At 39.7% G+C, this 16,985-nt stretch overlaps 1 protein-coding gene across 6 annotated transcripts in view; it reads right to left on the bottom strand.

Annotated features, from left to right (window-relative positions):
• MAPK10 (mitogen-activated protein kinase 10) overlaps positions 1 to 16,985 on the bottom strand; it is a 146,397-nt gene that overhangs the window by 21,432 nt on the left and 107,980 nt on the right. For all 6 annotated transcript variants that reach the window (XM_064711183.1, XM_064711186.1, XM_064711185.1 and 3 more), the window contains 2 exons: positions 3,174 to 3,356; positions 835 to 959 (listed from right to left, as the gene is read on the bottom strand). In XM_064711183.1, coding sequence (XP_064567253.1) covers positions 835 to 959; positions 3,174 to 3,356 — 308 coding nt within the window. The remainder of the gene's footprint in view (positions 1 to 834; positions 960 to 3,173; positions 3,357 to 16,985) is intronic.

Raw genomic sequence — 16,985 nt, 5'->3', positions numbered from 1 at the left:
ACACAGACTGAGTTGGAGCATATCACTAAACAGCAGTGATTTAATTTTACTAGGTCTTCATTTCCTATGGTGGCTAAATCAGATTTCTGAACCTGTTTTCATCCAGGATATTACAAAGTACCTCTCTGAATCTATACCTACACCCATTATACCATACCTTTTATACCATGCCACTGAAGTGCTGACAGATTTCACTTATCCCTGTTAACAGCAGCCTCACCAAGGCTTACAGAGAGGTGTCTAGAGCATGACAGGATTATAAGAAAAAATCCATTTTTGTTTGCACACAGTGTCCATGATAATCTACATTGAACCACAGCCCAGGAAAACACCTGAGCCCCTAATTTTATAGAAAAATTTATGTCCTGCTAGGATTTTTCTGAATTCTGATTTCAGGATTTTTTTTTTTTCAGAATCCCAACTATTTTTTTGCTTAATTCTCTTCCTCTCTACATATATTCTTAAACACAAACATAAAAAGTGATGTTTGCTGTCTTCCACAGGGAAAGGTTTGGAAAGAAAGATAGTATCTTTTGCCAGATTGAGTTCTATATCTAAAAAGGTGAGCTAGTGGATTCAAAATCCTTTCTAGAAGAAAGCAGAAAATGGCTTCATATGCTTGAAGTGTTTTTGTTCCTCCCATCTATTATCAGTGAATGTAATAAAGAGAGATATCCTGTCCCTACAGATCTCATTTCACATCACTGCCCAGACCACCGCAGTCCTGGCATTGTTGTTTCCAGCATGCTCATTGCTGTGCTGCTGTAAAGCAGCAGGAATCCTTGAATCCCATTTGTGCTGGGCATGCTGAGGGAGCAGCGCTGCCTCACTTACCGCCTCCACCTCTGCTGGGTCGTACCAGACGTTAATGTATGGATGCTGTAAGGCTTCATCTACTGATATCCTCTTGGCCGGGTCAATGACCAGCATCTTTGATAAGAGGTCCCTGGCTTGGCTGGCTGGAACAAGGGAAGCAGAGAAACACAGAATTAGTACAAAACAACAACCCCTGCCTCCAGAGGGGCCTTAGTAGGAAAAGAGCAGTGGCACAACCCTTTGAGAGATTGATTGTTTATGTACCTCTGCTCCCCTGCCTCCTCATAGCAAGAGCTCTTCAACAATCATTTTAGGTCTGATTCATTAGAAAGGTGCCAAAATCAGGGCTGTCACCATAAGTTCCCTAGCAAGCTTTAGTAACGTTTTACATATGTGCAGATTCCACACAGAGGGATTAATAATACCCTAAAGAAAACATGCTTGATGTGTCTGTGATTATTAGCAGGATCAGAGTACAAAAGTTCACATAAAATCTAAAATCATGGCATTACAAAATCAAAGCCTGAAACTTACAGGCACTCTTAGACTGGCTCAGAAAATCATCCACAGTTCTTTGGATGTTTTAGAGTTTCTCACTTAATCTGCTGTGAGGCATTAAATATTTTAACGAGGCATAGAGATTAGGTTAATCTTAAGGCATCCCCTTAGAAGCAATAATTTCAAATCTGTAGCCTTGGGGTATGGAAGTGCTTGGAACAGCTTGAGTCTTGTTTGTCCTGAATAATGAAATTTAAATCAGTGGGGCACATCATCCTGCACTATATATACATATATATACACACACACAAACATTGAATTTTACATTGCAGCATTGATTCATTTTACCTGATAATATATTCCATTGTGCCCATCAGGCAAACAATGCCTGATCAGGCAAAAAATGCCTGTTTGCCTGTGGCAAACAAAGCCACAAACTCAGCTTTATATTACCCAAATAGATTTTTCCCAGTTGGAGTTTGTTAAAAATATAATACCATCCTAACCCACACAAAAAAATTATAACAACACATATTTATGTTATTATTGTTATTATTAACTATGTAGTGTTCTAAGCTCTTGGATGCTCAAAATTATTTGCTGTGTAAGTGAAAAAGACAATGAAAGGAAAAAAGTCGTGAAGAGCAGTAAGTGCAAAGATATTATTAGGTATCTCATCATACATGGACGAGTATCTAATTAAACCATTAATATTACATTATATTTAGGCAGGGCATGGGATGATACAGTGCTGCACAAGTAGGGGTTCCTGAATGCACTGTTTCTTGCTTTGTGGCTATATCTTCAAAACTGGCATTCAGGATGCTCAAATGTATGTGCTTTCTGTACCCAAAAGATAACAGCACTGTTTGACAGTCATTTTTATACATTAGCTGCAAATGTAGGAAAATTCCATTTTTCAGTTGTGTTGTGCTTGGAGTATAAAATTCTGTGTATCCAAAAGCATCTGCCCAGACCTCTCCCCTTACTCCCAGAGCCAGGACAGCAGCTGGGCTATGAGGCCGTTTTTAACTGGAAGAAAACTCTGGGTCGTGTAATGACATGCAAATTGCAAGCAATTGGAAACCATTAAATGCCAGTGTGGAGAGTGGCTCCAAGGACTGGAGGGGTGCAGAGCCAGTGCCCAGCACAGGTCTGCAGGGGCTCCAGGGATGCTTACTAAACACACAATAATCACTCTTTCCCATAGGAGGTTAATGCCCCATTCAAGTGAAAAAAATACTTCAATATATTATTAAAATCATGGCAATTTTTCTTCTAGGGATATCTAGTCACACTGTATTTAAGTTAGTTTTCTACTTCACATATCTTAAGTGACTCACAGGATTTTTCAAAAGAAGAAATCCATTCCAGTGGATACTAAACCTTGGCTACTTCATTTTGGCTGATGTTGATAATATATTTGTATTTTCTAGTAAAGGTAGAGCTACGAGGCAGGCATTTGGCTGAACCGGTATTTTTCACTTAAAAAAACCGGTGCAAGTACTGAGATCTCCCACTGGAAGTTCGATTGCTCCGTTGTGTAAAAAGTTCAAGAATAAGAGTAAAGGAACACCTCAATTCCTTGAGGCACAGGATCATCACGTGGAACACCATAGGAATATTCTCAATGCATCAGTGATTATACTCCCTTGGCTGCCCACGCACCAGGATCTCCAAAAACCATTTCCAAATCCTGCCTCTCAGCTGAACAAAACCATGCAGTCACTGGTCTGCAACTAACTCCATTAAATGGAGAGCAAAAAAAATTGGAAGAAGAAGAGAGAGAAGAAAAATTGGAAAAGCCTTCATTCCACTGCAGCTGTTGCACATGAACCACGTTCCTTTGTCAGACATACCTTTGAGTTTGTTGTGTTCTGAGTCTGCTGGGAAGAGAGAGTCTGGAAAAAGTTTGGGGAACGTGAGGCCAGCGTACTTGGGTCTGTTCTCGACGTAGTTCCGTACTGTTGGCTGCAGCTTCTTCATGAATTCTGGACATGGTGTTCCCAGCTGCTCAATAACTTTATTCCACTGATCAATATCTGAACAGCAGTAGTTAAGGGAAACAAAATGCAAACCCCCACACAGCCTCCTGACATTTCTGCTTGTGTTCTCTGAGAATCCTCAGAGGTATTTAACTCCCTTCATAACATCTTTACAGTCACTATCTTTCCTTCTCACTATTCCTCCAGGTCTAACAGCCTGCAAAGGGAAAAACTCTCACACACAATTTCTTTGCATCTACACTTGTTACCATTTTTTTTTTTAAACTTGAAATCCAGTGACTTGTACTCCCTTTTTTTACATGCAGATAATTGTCACCACTTCAGCTTGGAAGAACAACATGTGCACCTGCCTCCCTCTTCAGTCTGTGGAGAGGGAGACCCAGCTGGCTTAAAGAAGTTCTGCACAGGACAAAAATCTTCCTCCACTCATCTGCTTTGCACTTTACTCTCTCCAATAACTTCACTGATGCTAATTTTTCCAATACCAGCCAACCAGCAACCCCTCAAACACAATTTGTTTGATTTTGCAAGAACGCACCGGGACTCATTTCCTATTGACAAATGATGCACAGGTGTAGGCAGATGTTTCTCTTTAACTGAGAAAGTGATTGCTAATCTGATACTGGCTAATGGGAAACAGGCTCTAATGCCTAAAAAGAAAGTGTCTTACAGGCATTTCCTACTGAGCTTTTTATCTGTTGAGGTGTTGATATTTTAGTTTTCTTGTGCTAACATTTAGGCACCTGATGGGTGTTAGGTAGCTCTTTCAGCCACATTCCGAACAAGACTGACTGTGCCAACAAAAAAGCAAATTATCAGTAGCATCTCTACATCACATTAATTCACAGAGCTAAGAACCTGATGCCTACATGGGGAAAAACAAGGAGGGTTACATGCAGCCATGGTACACTGATGCTGAGAAATATGATGAAGGGAGTTTTGCTGAGAACACACTGGAAAGAAAAGGCTTTTAAAACACAAACATTCAAAGCATTTCAGCACAGAGATTTCTGTTTTTAAAAGTATTCTTTTAAGTTATTATTTTCATCAGTATCATAAGTATCATAAGTGTGGAGTTTTCCAAATATTAGGACAGATAACAGAAAAAATATAGTCAAGCAAAAGCAGTTCTTGGTTGCAGTAGCATTTTCAGATTTTAAAAAGTATTTTATTTTAGAGAAATGAAAACAGTATTTTCACATATCTTGGAAAGTAAAGACAGACTAAATTTGGACTTACCTGAACTATCTTATTTGAACAAAATAAAAAGCGAATAATTCATTTAAAAATTGCAGGTTTACTAATCAAAAGTGTTTAAAGGAATGAAAATAACGTAAACATATGCTTTAAGAATTCTAAAACAGTGTTTTAATTTTTTTTATTTTCACCTGAAAAAGGTTGCTAGAAATAGCAGCAGCCTGGAAAGATTTTTCTAAACACCTCTTATTTTTTAAACTAACATGAATATTTATATAGAAAAGCCCCTCCCACACACACCCCCTACGTAGGTTCTATGTAGCTTATCTTGCGTTGTCCATGCAAAATATCTTTTTCTTAACAGAAAACTGAACAATTGCAACAACAGTAGAGTTATCTAAGACTACAGCTGCTCAAAGAGTAGCCTGAAAATTTCATTAGAAAATAAAGTGGTTTGACATTTTAAACTTATGTTCAAGTCAAGACCCCTCAGTGACTGCTAGCTGAACTGCTTCAGAGGCAGCTCTCTGAGGAACCTGAGAATACAGAGTGTGCAAATGCTTTGCAGAGAAGAACAGAGAGTACAGAAATGAAGAGGCTGTTAGTTGTGCCAAGAGAAGCTAAATGGGCGAGAGTGCCAAGCTCTAAAACCATCACTGGAAGCATTACCTGTGCTTGTTGAGTGAAGTGTTTGATAAACTGGGAGGGCCAAACACAGAACTTGCTTCAAAGAAGGTCACCCCTGCACAGAGCAGGTGAACCATCTCCCAGGCATTTGGTGAAGGCCAAAGGAAAACTGATCTTTGGGATCACAGAATTATGTGGGACTTGGACACACTGAGAGGGAAGATGGAGTAAGATGCCCTAGACATGAGCAATAAGGGAAAAGGGGGGGAAGAAGTTCCCAGAGTAGGGCCTACATGATGGGAACCAGCGTCAGTGGTGATGGAGAAGGGAGAAGGAAAATCCACAGACAACAGATCAGCTTCCACTGCACACATTTCTTCTAGCTGACAGAAAGGCTCTCACTAAGAGACAACACACAAGCAGGCTACCACCCACGACTGGGACATGTTGAGATGCAGTCATCCCTGCAAAAACCAGAGCCAAAGGGAACGGAACAGGCAGAGCCACCATGTCCTGCTCCTTGACTGGACTTGATTTGCAGGATAGCACTGGACCTTTTGCAGCCCTGCTCTTACCAAGAGCCAAAAGGTCAGGCTTTATGTCACATCAGCCTCAGGGACTGGTTTTGAGTAATGAATGATCTGAATGGGTACTTGTGCTTCTTTACTGGATTTTTTCTGACTTATGTTATTCGTATACTGCCAAAACCCTTAAATAAAATACATCATTTTCTCCTTACATACATTTACATGTACAAACACACACACAAACTGATGTGATGGAGCACTTAGGACTGTTTTTGTCCTGACAATAGCAATAACAAAACCATGTTAAGTGAAAGCAGTTAGATAATGTTTTAGTCAGATGGACAGACACATCTCTCTAGTAATGGCTCTCCCTTTACCTAGACCTTAAATTCACTGGATTATATTCTGCTGGTCCAGCTCCATTTCACTGTAATGTTTTATGCAGTCACAGCGTGTGATGCATCTGTGATACACTTGGTGATGAGAAGTTGTACTTGTCATGGTATGAGATTATAGAAAAGTCTTGGAAAAAATCTGAGGTCTACACATCAAAGCAAAGAAACAGCTTTCTCTAGCTGCCAGCCAGCATTAGCTTTAGGAATTCTGCATGAAAACAAATGTTACTACCGGACAGTCCTAATGTGAATCAAAATCTACTGGAGGTGACATGAATCGATTAGAGATTGTAAATATTGATGTTATTGAAAAAATGGTACTGAAAGTTAGTGATCACATAACTCTGACAGAAGTTTTCCAGAAAAAAAAAAGAAAATAAAAAAATCCCTTAAAGAACAAGAAAAAAAGAGGACCCTGATTTTCCCCTTGAAATTAAGCAAATGTTAGACAGACTGACAGTTGCAAAGAATTCCAACCCAAAGCTCTGGAAAATGATGGAATTTCTGCTTAACAGCCATTTGAATCAGTTCAGTTGTTCATTGCCCTGAGCAGGATCAAGAAAAACGTGTCAACCATTCATAACAGCATCTGTATGGTTTAAGACAGAAGGGATCTAACCTGGATTTATTAGCTTGCCTTTGGCACTAACAATAAGGCATTTAGTAGCATTAACATGTCCACACAGGGTTACAGCAAAGATTTCAGAAAATAGATCTAAAATGAGTATCTTCTGAATGAAGGTTTATCACTGAGGCCTCAGGTTGCCTCAAGCTCACCCACCACCTTTTCTCTTTTCAGCTTCATACTCTCCCAAGGATTGTTCTCCTTTGCTTTCTAAATACTTGGTTATTTATTTGGAAAACAATACAAAGCTGAACTGCAGGTTAAGTGACATATTTTTCTAAAGCAAAGGCATAAAAATTTAATGGGAAAATAATATTGTGAATTAACAATAAAGCATTTCTTTTGAAAAAAAAAAAAGACTTCACTGTAAAGTCATCTATTTAGAGGCACAGGCTGAAAGTGTACCTGTATTTATTTTTTCTGTGTGCATTGATGCAATATAGTTCAAAAGTATGGATTAAAAAACAGTGTTTTGTTCATTCAGTTGTAAACCTCAGATAAATAAAATTCCTGAAAATTTCCATACAGCTATAAGGAAATTGAGTTTGGCTATAAGAGAAAATTTACAATACTTCTCTGTCAGAAAATATTAAAAGCATTTCTACAGTATACAAAATAGTAGCTTGTAATTAAAAAAACAATTTAGACAACAAATTCTCGTCTCCCTATCTAGCCTCAAGATCACAACAATTTTTCTTTTTCCCTCCCATGATGTGTCTGTAAATCACACTCTTTTTTGGAGCAAAAAATTGTATTTTGTTAAGTTCAACAGCAAGGTTTTGCAGGAGTCACCGTTTGCCTTAGGATGTTTCAGTTGTACTGCAATAGGAATAACTTAATCTCTCAGGTTTGTTCATCTGAAAGAGAAGCCTTTTTCTGAAATGCTCCTGGAGCAGTATCAGGGGAGTGTGATGTGGGAAACAGGAGTGACGGTGCCAGAATGGCTGTTTGTGAGAGCTGCTGGCATTGTGCCGGACAGCGGTGGTGCTGTGGGAATCACGCTGCCCTGCCTGGGCTGCTCCTGCTCAACCTGCCCAGCAGCGCCTCTGAGCCAGCTTTGCTGTGCAGGAGCAGGGCTTGCTCTGTCTGGGTGAATGTGCTGCTTCTGGACATCATTAAAATGGGGACGTGTCAAATCTTGCTTTTCTTAAGGTAGGCACAACATAAAAAAAACCGACACAGGGTGTTTTGTTTGTAACAAGCAGACAGGGGAAGATCATCTCTTTTCAATCTCAAAATCTTGAGGGAACCACCTTGCTGATTGTTTTCTCCTTAAATCTGCATATTCCACCAACAAAAACTAACTGCTCCACTTCAGGCAACTTTTTAATGCTCATAACTTGTCAAATTTAGAATAATTACTATTAAAAGCTCTCTAGTTCCCTCCCCAACACCAAAATTGTGGCAACAACTGCAAAGATGATAGGCCAATTTCTTTTATTTTTAATTTTTAATTGGACCCTTCTTTTAAAAATAAATCTGCTAAAAAAGACACTAGCCAGCTTCACTGTGGGAGACATCAGTGTCACATTCATATTTTTTCCACAGTCCCACAATTTACACATTGATGCCAACACAGTTTACAAAAAAAACCCACACAAAAGGAATTGAAAATGCTACCATCTGACAAGACAGTAACTATAAAGCATTTTCTGTTCCAAGGTGAACACTTTGAGAAGAATGTGGCATTTGTAAAAATTAGACTGCAACAGAAAATACTGTGCACTGCTCAGAATTTCTATTTATATGGGATAACAGGATGTGGTGATAACAAAAACCAAGATGTAGCACAAATAAACTACTTTAGAAGATTACCATTGATAATTCAGGAGTTAGGAGATAGCAGTGTTTATTGTGCAGATGCCATCATTAACATTTTGGATGCTCATTTGTGGCTCCTTAACTATAATTTTCAAATACTATTTTTTGGCTGGTATTTCATTCAGTTGCTGCTCATCTGTGCTTACACAGCAGCAAGCGAATCATAAAATCATTGTTGGAAGGGACCTTAGAGATCATGTCATTCCAAGTCCCCTGCCATGGACAGGGACAGTTTTCACCAGGCCAGGTTGCTCAAAGCCCCATCCCCATCCAAGCTGGCCTTGAGCACTTCAAGGGAGGGGCATCCACAGCTGTTACACCACCAACAGGTTACAGGTGTTTATAAAAGCCCCCTAGGAGTTGGCATAGGAAGTAGGATCTCAGTGATAGAGCACAATCCTAAAATGTTTCTCTTTTTACTGTCAGTGAACTTGGTATGATCTTGCTTCTGAATCTCAGGTGTAACTCCGACAACTTGGATAAGAAACCAAGAATAGACTCCTCAAGCCCAAAACATAGAAAACAGGTTCCTGGAAACTGTGGGGCTGCTCCTCTTCCAGAATCAGGAGAAAACAGAACCATTCTGTGTTTTCATTTGTGTAATTATTCAAAAGTTCCTTTTGCCCTTTACCAGTGAGTTTTTACAACAATTAACAGTTACTCAATTGCTCAGTGTTTAAGGAAAGACAAATTTTGGCCTTGGAGCTCAAGAATATTCAACAACAGACACCATTCTATATATTCATGTATCTGTCAGTCTATATCTGTATGTCCCTATGAGCTGAGCCACCTCTAGCAACCCTCAGCTCACCAATACTTCATGAATCTTTTTCATCAGCTCTTTCTCTACATTTTCTCTGACTTCCAAGAGTGAAAGCTGTACACATCACTCAAAGGATGGAAAGTCAGAAAAGAGAAAAGGCTGAATAAAGAGAGAAATAAAAAAATCTTCATGAGAAAATATAATAAATATGCAATAGAGCAGTTGTCAAAATGTATTATCTGAGCTGTATTATTGGATAGGAGCAAGTGTTCTCATTTTCCTTGTATTTACATACAGATGGCAGGTTTTCCAAGATAAAATGATAAGCTGTTAGCACACTGCCAAAGTTCAAACAATTTGTGTTCAGTACAAACATTTCTAAAAGAGTTACATTGCTGTATTGAAAATAATTAATAGGCAATGAATAACCTTTCATCCATTTAATAGTGCTGGGAGTGGATTTTTGCAGCCTGGGCACTCATTTTTTGGTGGTTTATCCACAAATAGCACTGTTTCCATGGAACCACTGCTCATTCAGCATTATTGCTCACACAATAAAAATTTGCTCACAGAAAAACCACACCAAAAAATTACTTTTCAAATAGAGTATAATTCTCATCTTGGATTTAAAGCAGAATTAATTTATTGTGCAAATTCACAAAGCTGCTTTTCCTAAGGAGTTTATGATTTCCAACTGCCACTGATACTCTGAAAATCACAAATGCCGTTTCTCTTACTGTTGTAACTTTTTAATCTGTACTTGTTTTAACAGGTAAGACCACGGTAGATTTCTGTGCAAAATTTCTGCAGGCTCTATGCCATTTTCCATCAGTTCAGATTTCCTGACAAAGAAAAGGTACAAAAAATTAGTTCTTGGAAGGTTTGCTGGAACAGTTTCCAATAACCTGTTCTCTTATGTTTTCAGAACAGTCCCTGCATCTTCTGCATAAAGCACAGAAAGCTTTGGGGCAGTTACTGAAATCTTTGATGCCTGAGGAAATAATTTTGCCACTAATCCTAGAAAGTACAAACCTATCTTTTCAAAAAAGATTATGGCCTGTGCTATAATGACTTGTGTACAGATATTGCTGGACTTTATAGATCATTCTGACTCAATACAGCAGCATTGGTTTATGGAACCTAGAGAAAGTTATTAGGCAAAATATGTATATTGAATAGTATTTTCAGAAATTACAGTAATTTTTCTGCTCTGTATTTCACCAGCAATGCTGATCAATTTGATGTGAAGTTTGTAAGTAAATTAACTCTATGCCTGGAAGGAATCTATCAAAAGGTGAAACTACTGTTTCAGGACATGAGTCTTGAAAAACACAGTTTTGTTTTTGTTGAAATGCAATGGACAGAAGTGTGAATTTAAAAAAAGAGGTCCTTCAAGAGTATTGATGGCTTACACGTATTTCTGTCTATTTTCTTCATCTCACACTGGGCATGTTCTTCACTTTCTGAACACTGAGTCTCAGCTCAACTCCTTCTCAGCTGAAGGAGAATCTTTAATGATGTCGGTTATCTTCTGAAATTCAGCTGTCCTTCCTGAGCTCAAAAAGACCCTGTTTATCTCATGAATTCCACAATATGGCTTTGAAGCTCTGCCCAGCATTTTTTCAGCAGCTCAGCCGAAGTATAAGCTCATCATATCTGTTGATGGCTGGAGAACTTCCTCTACAAACACATCTGCTGCTGCACCTGGCGCTGCCTGAAGATTTCAAGAGCTCTGATATGACTGATACCTAATAATTTCAGGGAGAAATTTCATACAGTCATAGACCTGTTCAGGTTGGAAAAGACCCGTAGGATCATTGAGCCCAGCTGATAACCCAGCACTGACAAGGCACCACTAAAGTCTTCTGAAGGCTGCCTGGGCTGCAGCCATCCTGCACAGGTGGAGCTTGCAGTCCTGAGGAATATGAGTCAGGTGAAGAGTAAAGTCAGGACCCCGAATTTTTGGAAAGCAGATTTCCAGCTGTTTAAGGAGTCTGGAACAATAGGACCGTGTGGGAAGCTGCCCTCGGGGACAGGGAGCAGAACAGAGCTGGCACGTATTTAAGGACACTTCCACAGAGCACAGGAGCCAGTAATCCCCTTATCCTCCATCCCTACAACATGCATGGCAGGATTGCAGCTGTAGAATAAGGTAGAATAAGGCTGCATAAGCTTGTGCAGACACATACTAAGAGCAGCTGACATCACATCTCTCTACTGAATACATAATTGTTTCCCTGAACCTGTCCAAGTACAGGATTTAAAGGCACATTCATCCTTGTCTGCCCAAAATGCCTGCAGTGGCTAAAAAATGAGTAACTACACTTTCAAAGCTCACCAGAGGACTAAGGCACCTCCTTCACTCCTCCAGACCATCCATGCAGCAATGAGAAAAGGTTAACAGTCTCCCTCATGAAACCTTGAGGAGAACATGTGGAACAAGAGTCGGACTCAGGTACATCTAGCTTATCCCATTGTTCCTGAGGCAACACAACACACCACGTCCTTGCTCAAGGCATAATTAGGTGCAAGCTTCATGCTGACTGCTTTTTGAAAGCAGAACTACTGCTGCCAACATTGAAATGGAGTTCTCATATGAAATTAAAAAAATTAAAAGAAAAAAAAGAAAAAGCTATAGCACACAAATTAAGTGCATCACATGCATACACCAAAAATGCTGGAGAAATAGTAAAATTTTGAGGATCAGTAAAGACCATGAGAATTTTGGACACAGCCAATCATTCTTCCCAACTGGGAGCTAAGAGAATAGAGGTGGGTTCTGTTCTCAGCTTCACCCCAGTGATTTCAGTGAATTCAGATGGATTACAGGAGTGGGACAAAGCAGCAGCCCAGCAAAGCACTCCACTCTGCACTTACTCAGACACATTTTCTGCTTTTCTGCTTCTGAATTTTGCTACTGAAATTTTTAAAGTTAGCTGAATGGACTATTTAATTGTGTAAACTGTAACAGCATCAAATGACCTGCATTCCTTAACCACTGGAAAATGGCAAATAGAAAATTTTGCAGTCAAATATATGACTGACAGTGCATTTCTCATGAATATTCAATCTTTCAGCTTCAAAACTGCTTTTCATGGTTATTTATGCATAAAAATTGACACAAATTAGTATTAAATACTCTTCAAAACACAGTGTGGATGTGGAATGAAACACTGCCTGTTAAGAAAAATTGCTGATAGCAGATTCTGGTACACTGCCAGGCTTAACCCATTTTATGTCAAAGAGGAAACTTTTAAAAGAAACGGATGTTTAATTACTCTTGCTCCTGCACTTAAACACATCCTTAAGTATGCTGCCCTTGAGCTCTGAGGGCTTAGAGTCCCTGCTGATGGAATTATCCAGCTGCCCAACTCCATCACAGCTCATAAGAAATAATCTTTTTCCAGCAATGCTAAGCATTTTCTGTGCAGGTTTAAGGCAGAGGATGGCACGAGGTCAGGGATCTCAGCAGGCTGGGTTGGAGCTTGCAGCTTCCCAACTGGTTTCCAGCTGCACAGATGGGCAGGGGAGCCAGAAGTGCTGAACCCCTGCTCGTGGCTGCTCAGCAGCAGGGAAGGGGTGTGGGGGATGGATTTGGAGATGGGGTGGCTTTGAGGAGGAGCCTGAAAGAAAGTGATGGCATCGTTCTCTGTCCATGGAATTGGCAGCCATGGAACAGCAGAAGAAAAGCAGAGAGGCACAAAAAACACAGAGCAAGTTTAGCAATGTATCATAAATAAAAATGAAGAACGTGAACTCAATTGCAGGCCAATCCCAAAGCAATCAGCAGCTGGTAATGACAATTTCTGTGGAGTTATTGCAATAATAGATGGCACACAATGCTTTAATTATAGAGGCTTTGTGCAAGTTCTTTTTAACAAGCATGCAGCTGTGTCAAAGAAACCGTGATTTGAAGTGCTATTTAAGACATATTCAATTCTTTTTGGACTTATTTGGGAGTATCTTTAAATGCTAGCTTATAAAATGTAGGTCTATGAACATAAAGCCAGTTATGATCACATCACTGAGGGATGCTTAAATGCTTGACTCCACATTGACGGGAAACAGAAGCACAGCAGATCTGGAGCCCAAACTGGTGCTAATGATTCCCATTAACACACAGAAGGGAAATGTTTACTTACACGTAGGTACAGGAGATGGGCTCCAGATCATACAAAGACACAAGGAAAGTGCACTGCTCATTTCAGTATGGGCATGCTCACCCAGCATCTTGGACAAAACACAAGTTAGAATCTTACTAGGCACGGCTGTGAAAATATTAATGATATAATTACCTACATTCATTTCTTTAATGCTCTTCAGATGATACTTTTCCCACATTTTGATCAAAATATTGAACCCTTTAAATTGTAAATGAGGTCAGAAGTACTGAAATGAGCTGGTGTGTGCATATACACGCACAAGTGTGCATGCACACCTACTCAAAGAAAATTACATAAAAATTAATAACGCCTGGAAACTCCTCTGTCATCTATGTACAGAATTTAAAATAGAAGGAAAACTCATACACAGGCCATGTCCATTTTTCATATTCATGATCCTATGGACAGTAAAAGATTGGAGTTAGATCAAGCATGTAGTGATCTCAGTTATTGTTATACACAAGGAAGTGTTCCACAATCTGATAAATACTAAAGTGCTTCAATAAAGCATGGAATAAAATAAGAAATATCGCTGCCTCAGCCCTGAGTGTAGAATGGTCTCTAAGGAAAACAAATATATTCTTAGTCTGCTTGTCCACTGATTTAGTGTGTTTATCTGTAAATCACTTCCTGTTGATGCCAAGAATATATTCTGCTTTCACATAATAGTTCCATGTTCTTAAATAAAAGATGGCAGACCCAAATCCATTACAACAGTTTCCCAAGAAACACCCAGACTTCTGAGTCATTAAATTACTACCAAGTAACTGATGATTTTAGTCTTGGGAAGAAGCTGTGCCCAAACTGAAACCATTTTCTACTTTTCTACTTTAATACCACCTGAAGAGCAACCAAACAAAGCAATTAAGCAATTCCATGAGTCTGTAACAAATAAGCATTTCTATGAATTTATGTCTGAGTATCACAGAGATGCAGAAATGCATGTGAAACACAGAACCTCTAACATCTCTCCCTGAGGTCAGCAGTGACTTGTGCCTCCCCTTCTACCACCTTTAAAAAACCCTCACTTGTGCAACTCACCCCTCCCAAACACACCACTAAATTAATAAAGAGACATTCATGACAACGAAGCTGTGGTCACTGGCTGCAGAAAATGATGCTGATGAGCTGTGTGGGATGCTGTTTTCCATCTCCTCATGCTGTACTTACTGTGGCTTTCACCTAAGGCCTTTGCTGAGAGGCAGTGATGGTTTGGTGACATTTAGGCTTGAGGGATTTTGCAGTGGGACTTAAGCCAGCTCTTTAGGTACAGAACAGAGGTGTGTCAGCACTAGTCTAGTGGGAAGGGGCTGGAAGGGAAGGGGTTGGAAGTACCTACGGGGGCCAGAGTGGCCGCTAGGAAGGATACGATCAGTGCCAGGAAACAACACAGCACCTTTAATCATTTCTCCCATGATGCACCCTACTGACCACATGTCAACTGAAAACAAAAATGAAATGAAGGTAAACAAGAAAACAGGAACAGAACAACAAACAAATGAGAAGACTTATCCAATCATGCTATAGCACAGAGCCTGCAGACACAGAGCTGCCTCTTGCTCTCAGCAGCTGCTTTTCTCTGCCTGAGCACACAAGTTTCATGACAACAGAGCAGGTCTGAGAAAAATCAACTCCAACAGTTTCCTTTACCCCAGCGAGGATGAAAGACAATGCCATTAAATACAGAAACCCAACTGAGACCTGCGGCTGGCTACTGTGTCATAATAAAACTTTGTAATTAAAATTTACCAATTAATTTCGTCTTTTTCAAGTTTTCATTTGTATTCATTACCTAGGTTTATGATGCTTTGTCTTGTAAATGAATGCTGGTCTCTGTATTCAATAAGGATATGCAAATTGCTATTCCTTTATCATTCCAGCTACCAGAGATCCATGCATATTTTCACAAGCTGAACTGCCAGAAGCCACAAAAGGAACTTGGGTCCTTGTGAAGACATATCCACTGCTGATTCAGGGTTATGAATAGAATTTTTGAGATCATTCAACTCCAACAATGCTTGCTTTAGGGCCTGTTGGCTCACTTCCAGCGAATCTCAGTCAAGCCAGCAGTCCATCACAGGGATCTTGAGAACTGCATAAGATTTCTATTTGCCATGATAGGAAATGGTGATTTCTAAATAGGCCAGTTGAGACACAGAAGGGCTAAGCTGCACCTTCTGCAGTGAAATTCAGAGAAAATTGGGGGCCTATTTACCTCCTACAGGGAAGAGCAGTTCAGCTGGGTCAAACAAAGCTCACCACAATTTACACTGGACCACAAGATGAAACTCAGACTCCTTATATCCAGCACAGGATTAAGGTGGCATTTTCCCCCATACTGAGTCCATGTAACCACATTACCTCTGCTGTCCTTGCTCTATGATAAGTCATAGGGCATGAAAGCAAGCACAGGGACAGACTGGTGTCTCAGGGCCAGGAACTGGGGAAAAAATATGAAAGCATCATGCTGCTTGGTTAAATTAACTCGTACAATTTCATATTCAGCAACAGTTTAAAGTGCATTTGACTTTGAAGGCAAATGCCCTATTTGTGGAAATCTTAACATGTCCGGGTCTAAGGTTCCCTTGTTGCTCTATTTAGCATATGAAAAGCTTCAACACTACACAATAAATAAATCAATAAACAAAAAACAAAGAACTAAAGAAAAGGCTACTTGTTTGGAAGCAATAAGCAGACCTAGAGATGCAAATTATTGCTGCTTTCATCACACGCTAAATGGCATGCAAAATATCAGGAAAAGATAGAGCAAGCAGTTGTTTGTTCGTCTGTTATTAATTCCTTTTTCTTTTCAGAGGCTGCCTCCTGACATCACTGCTCTCTGCTATGCTCCAGAGGGCACACACACAAGTTGAACTAGTGCCTCACTAAACTGCAAACCATGTAAAATCAGAGATGATTATTCCCCTCTGTGCCTGAGGTTTTGGGAAGGAAGCTCTTTGAAAATTTCCAAACCAGAAGGAGCGATGATAAACACCTAAATATAACCAATGTCCTTCTTGACTGCTGTCTGTTTTTCACCTCCTGAGGCAATTAGAAATAAATCAAAGTGAAACCAGGATCTGGCTGCATGTTAAAAGTAGTTAGTTGGAGGTTGAGAATTTTAGCAGATATAGCAGCAGCTGTCAGAAGACACAGTCAGGGCACTGAGACTTGTGCAAAGCTCCAGAAAGGACTGCAGAAATGAGATCTATGCCTTGATCCTCTGCTTCATTTAGTCCAACATCAAACCAGATGTTGCAGTCCAAGTAATTTCACTTATACAAGCATCAGAAAAAAACCAAGCACCACAATCTCTAAATACCTGCATTCAGCTCCAAAGCATTGAAGATCTACACCTGGTAAAAGTTTTTTTTTCTCAAATGTGAGTAATCACAAATGCTGGCAATGCTGCATTAACACATGGAACATCCCTAAGCTTTAATCAAGGGCAGGTCAACTTCTAGTGACCGACCTCTTCATGAATAAAGGTAAAGCTTCAGTCTAGCCACTATTTGCCTTGATGTCTTTAAGATCATGTGAAACAGTG

Source organism: Zonotrichia leucophrys, chromosome 4 (assembly GCF_028769735.1).
Source record: "Zonotrichia leucophrys gambelii isolate GWCS_2022_RI chromosome 4, RI_Zleu_2.0, whole genome shotgun sequence".
Taxonomy (NCBI): domain Eukaryota; kingdom Metazoa; phylum Chordata; class Aves; order Passeriformes; family Passerellidae; genus Zonotrichia; species Zonotrichia leucophrys.
The sequence above is the reverse complement of the archived record's forward strand: the minus strand, read 5'-3'. Positions and strand labels throughout refer to the sequence as shown.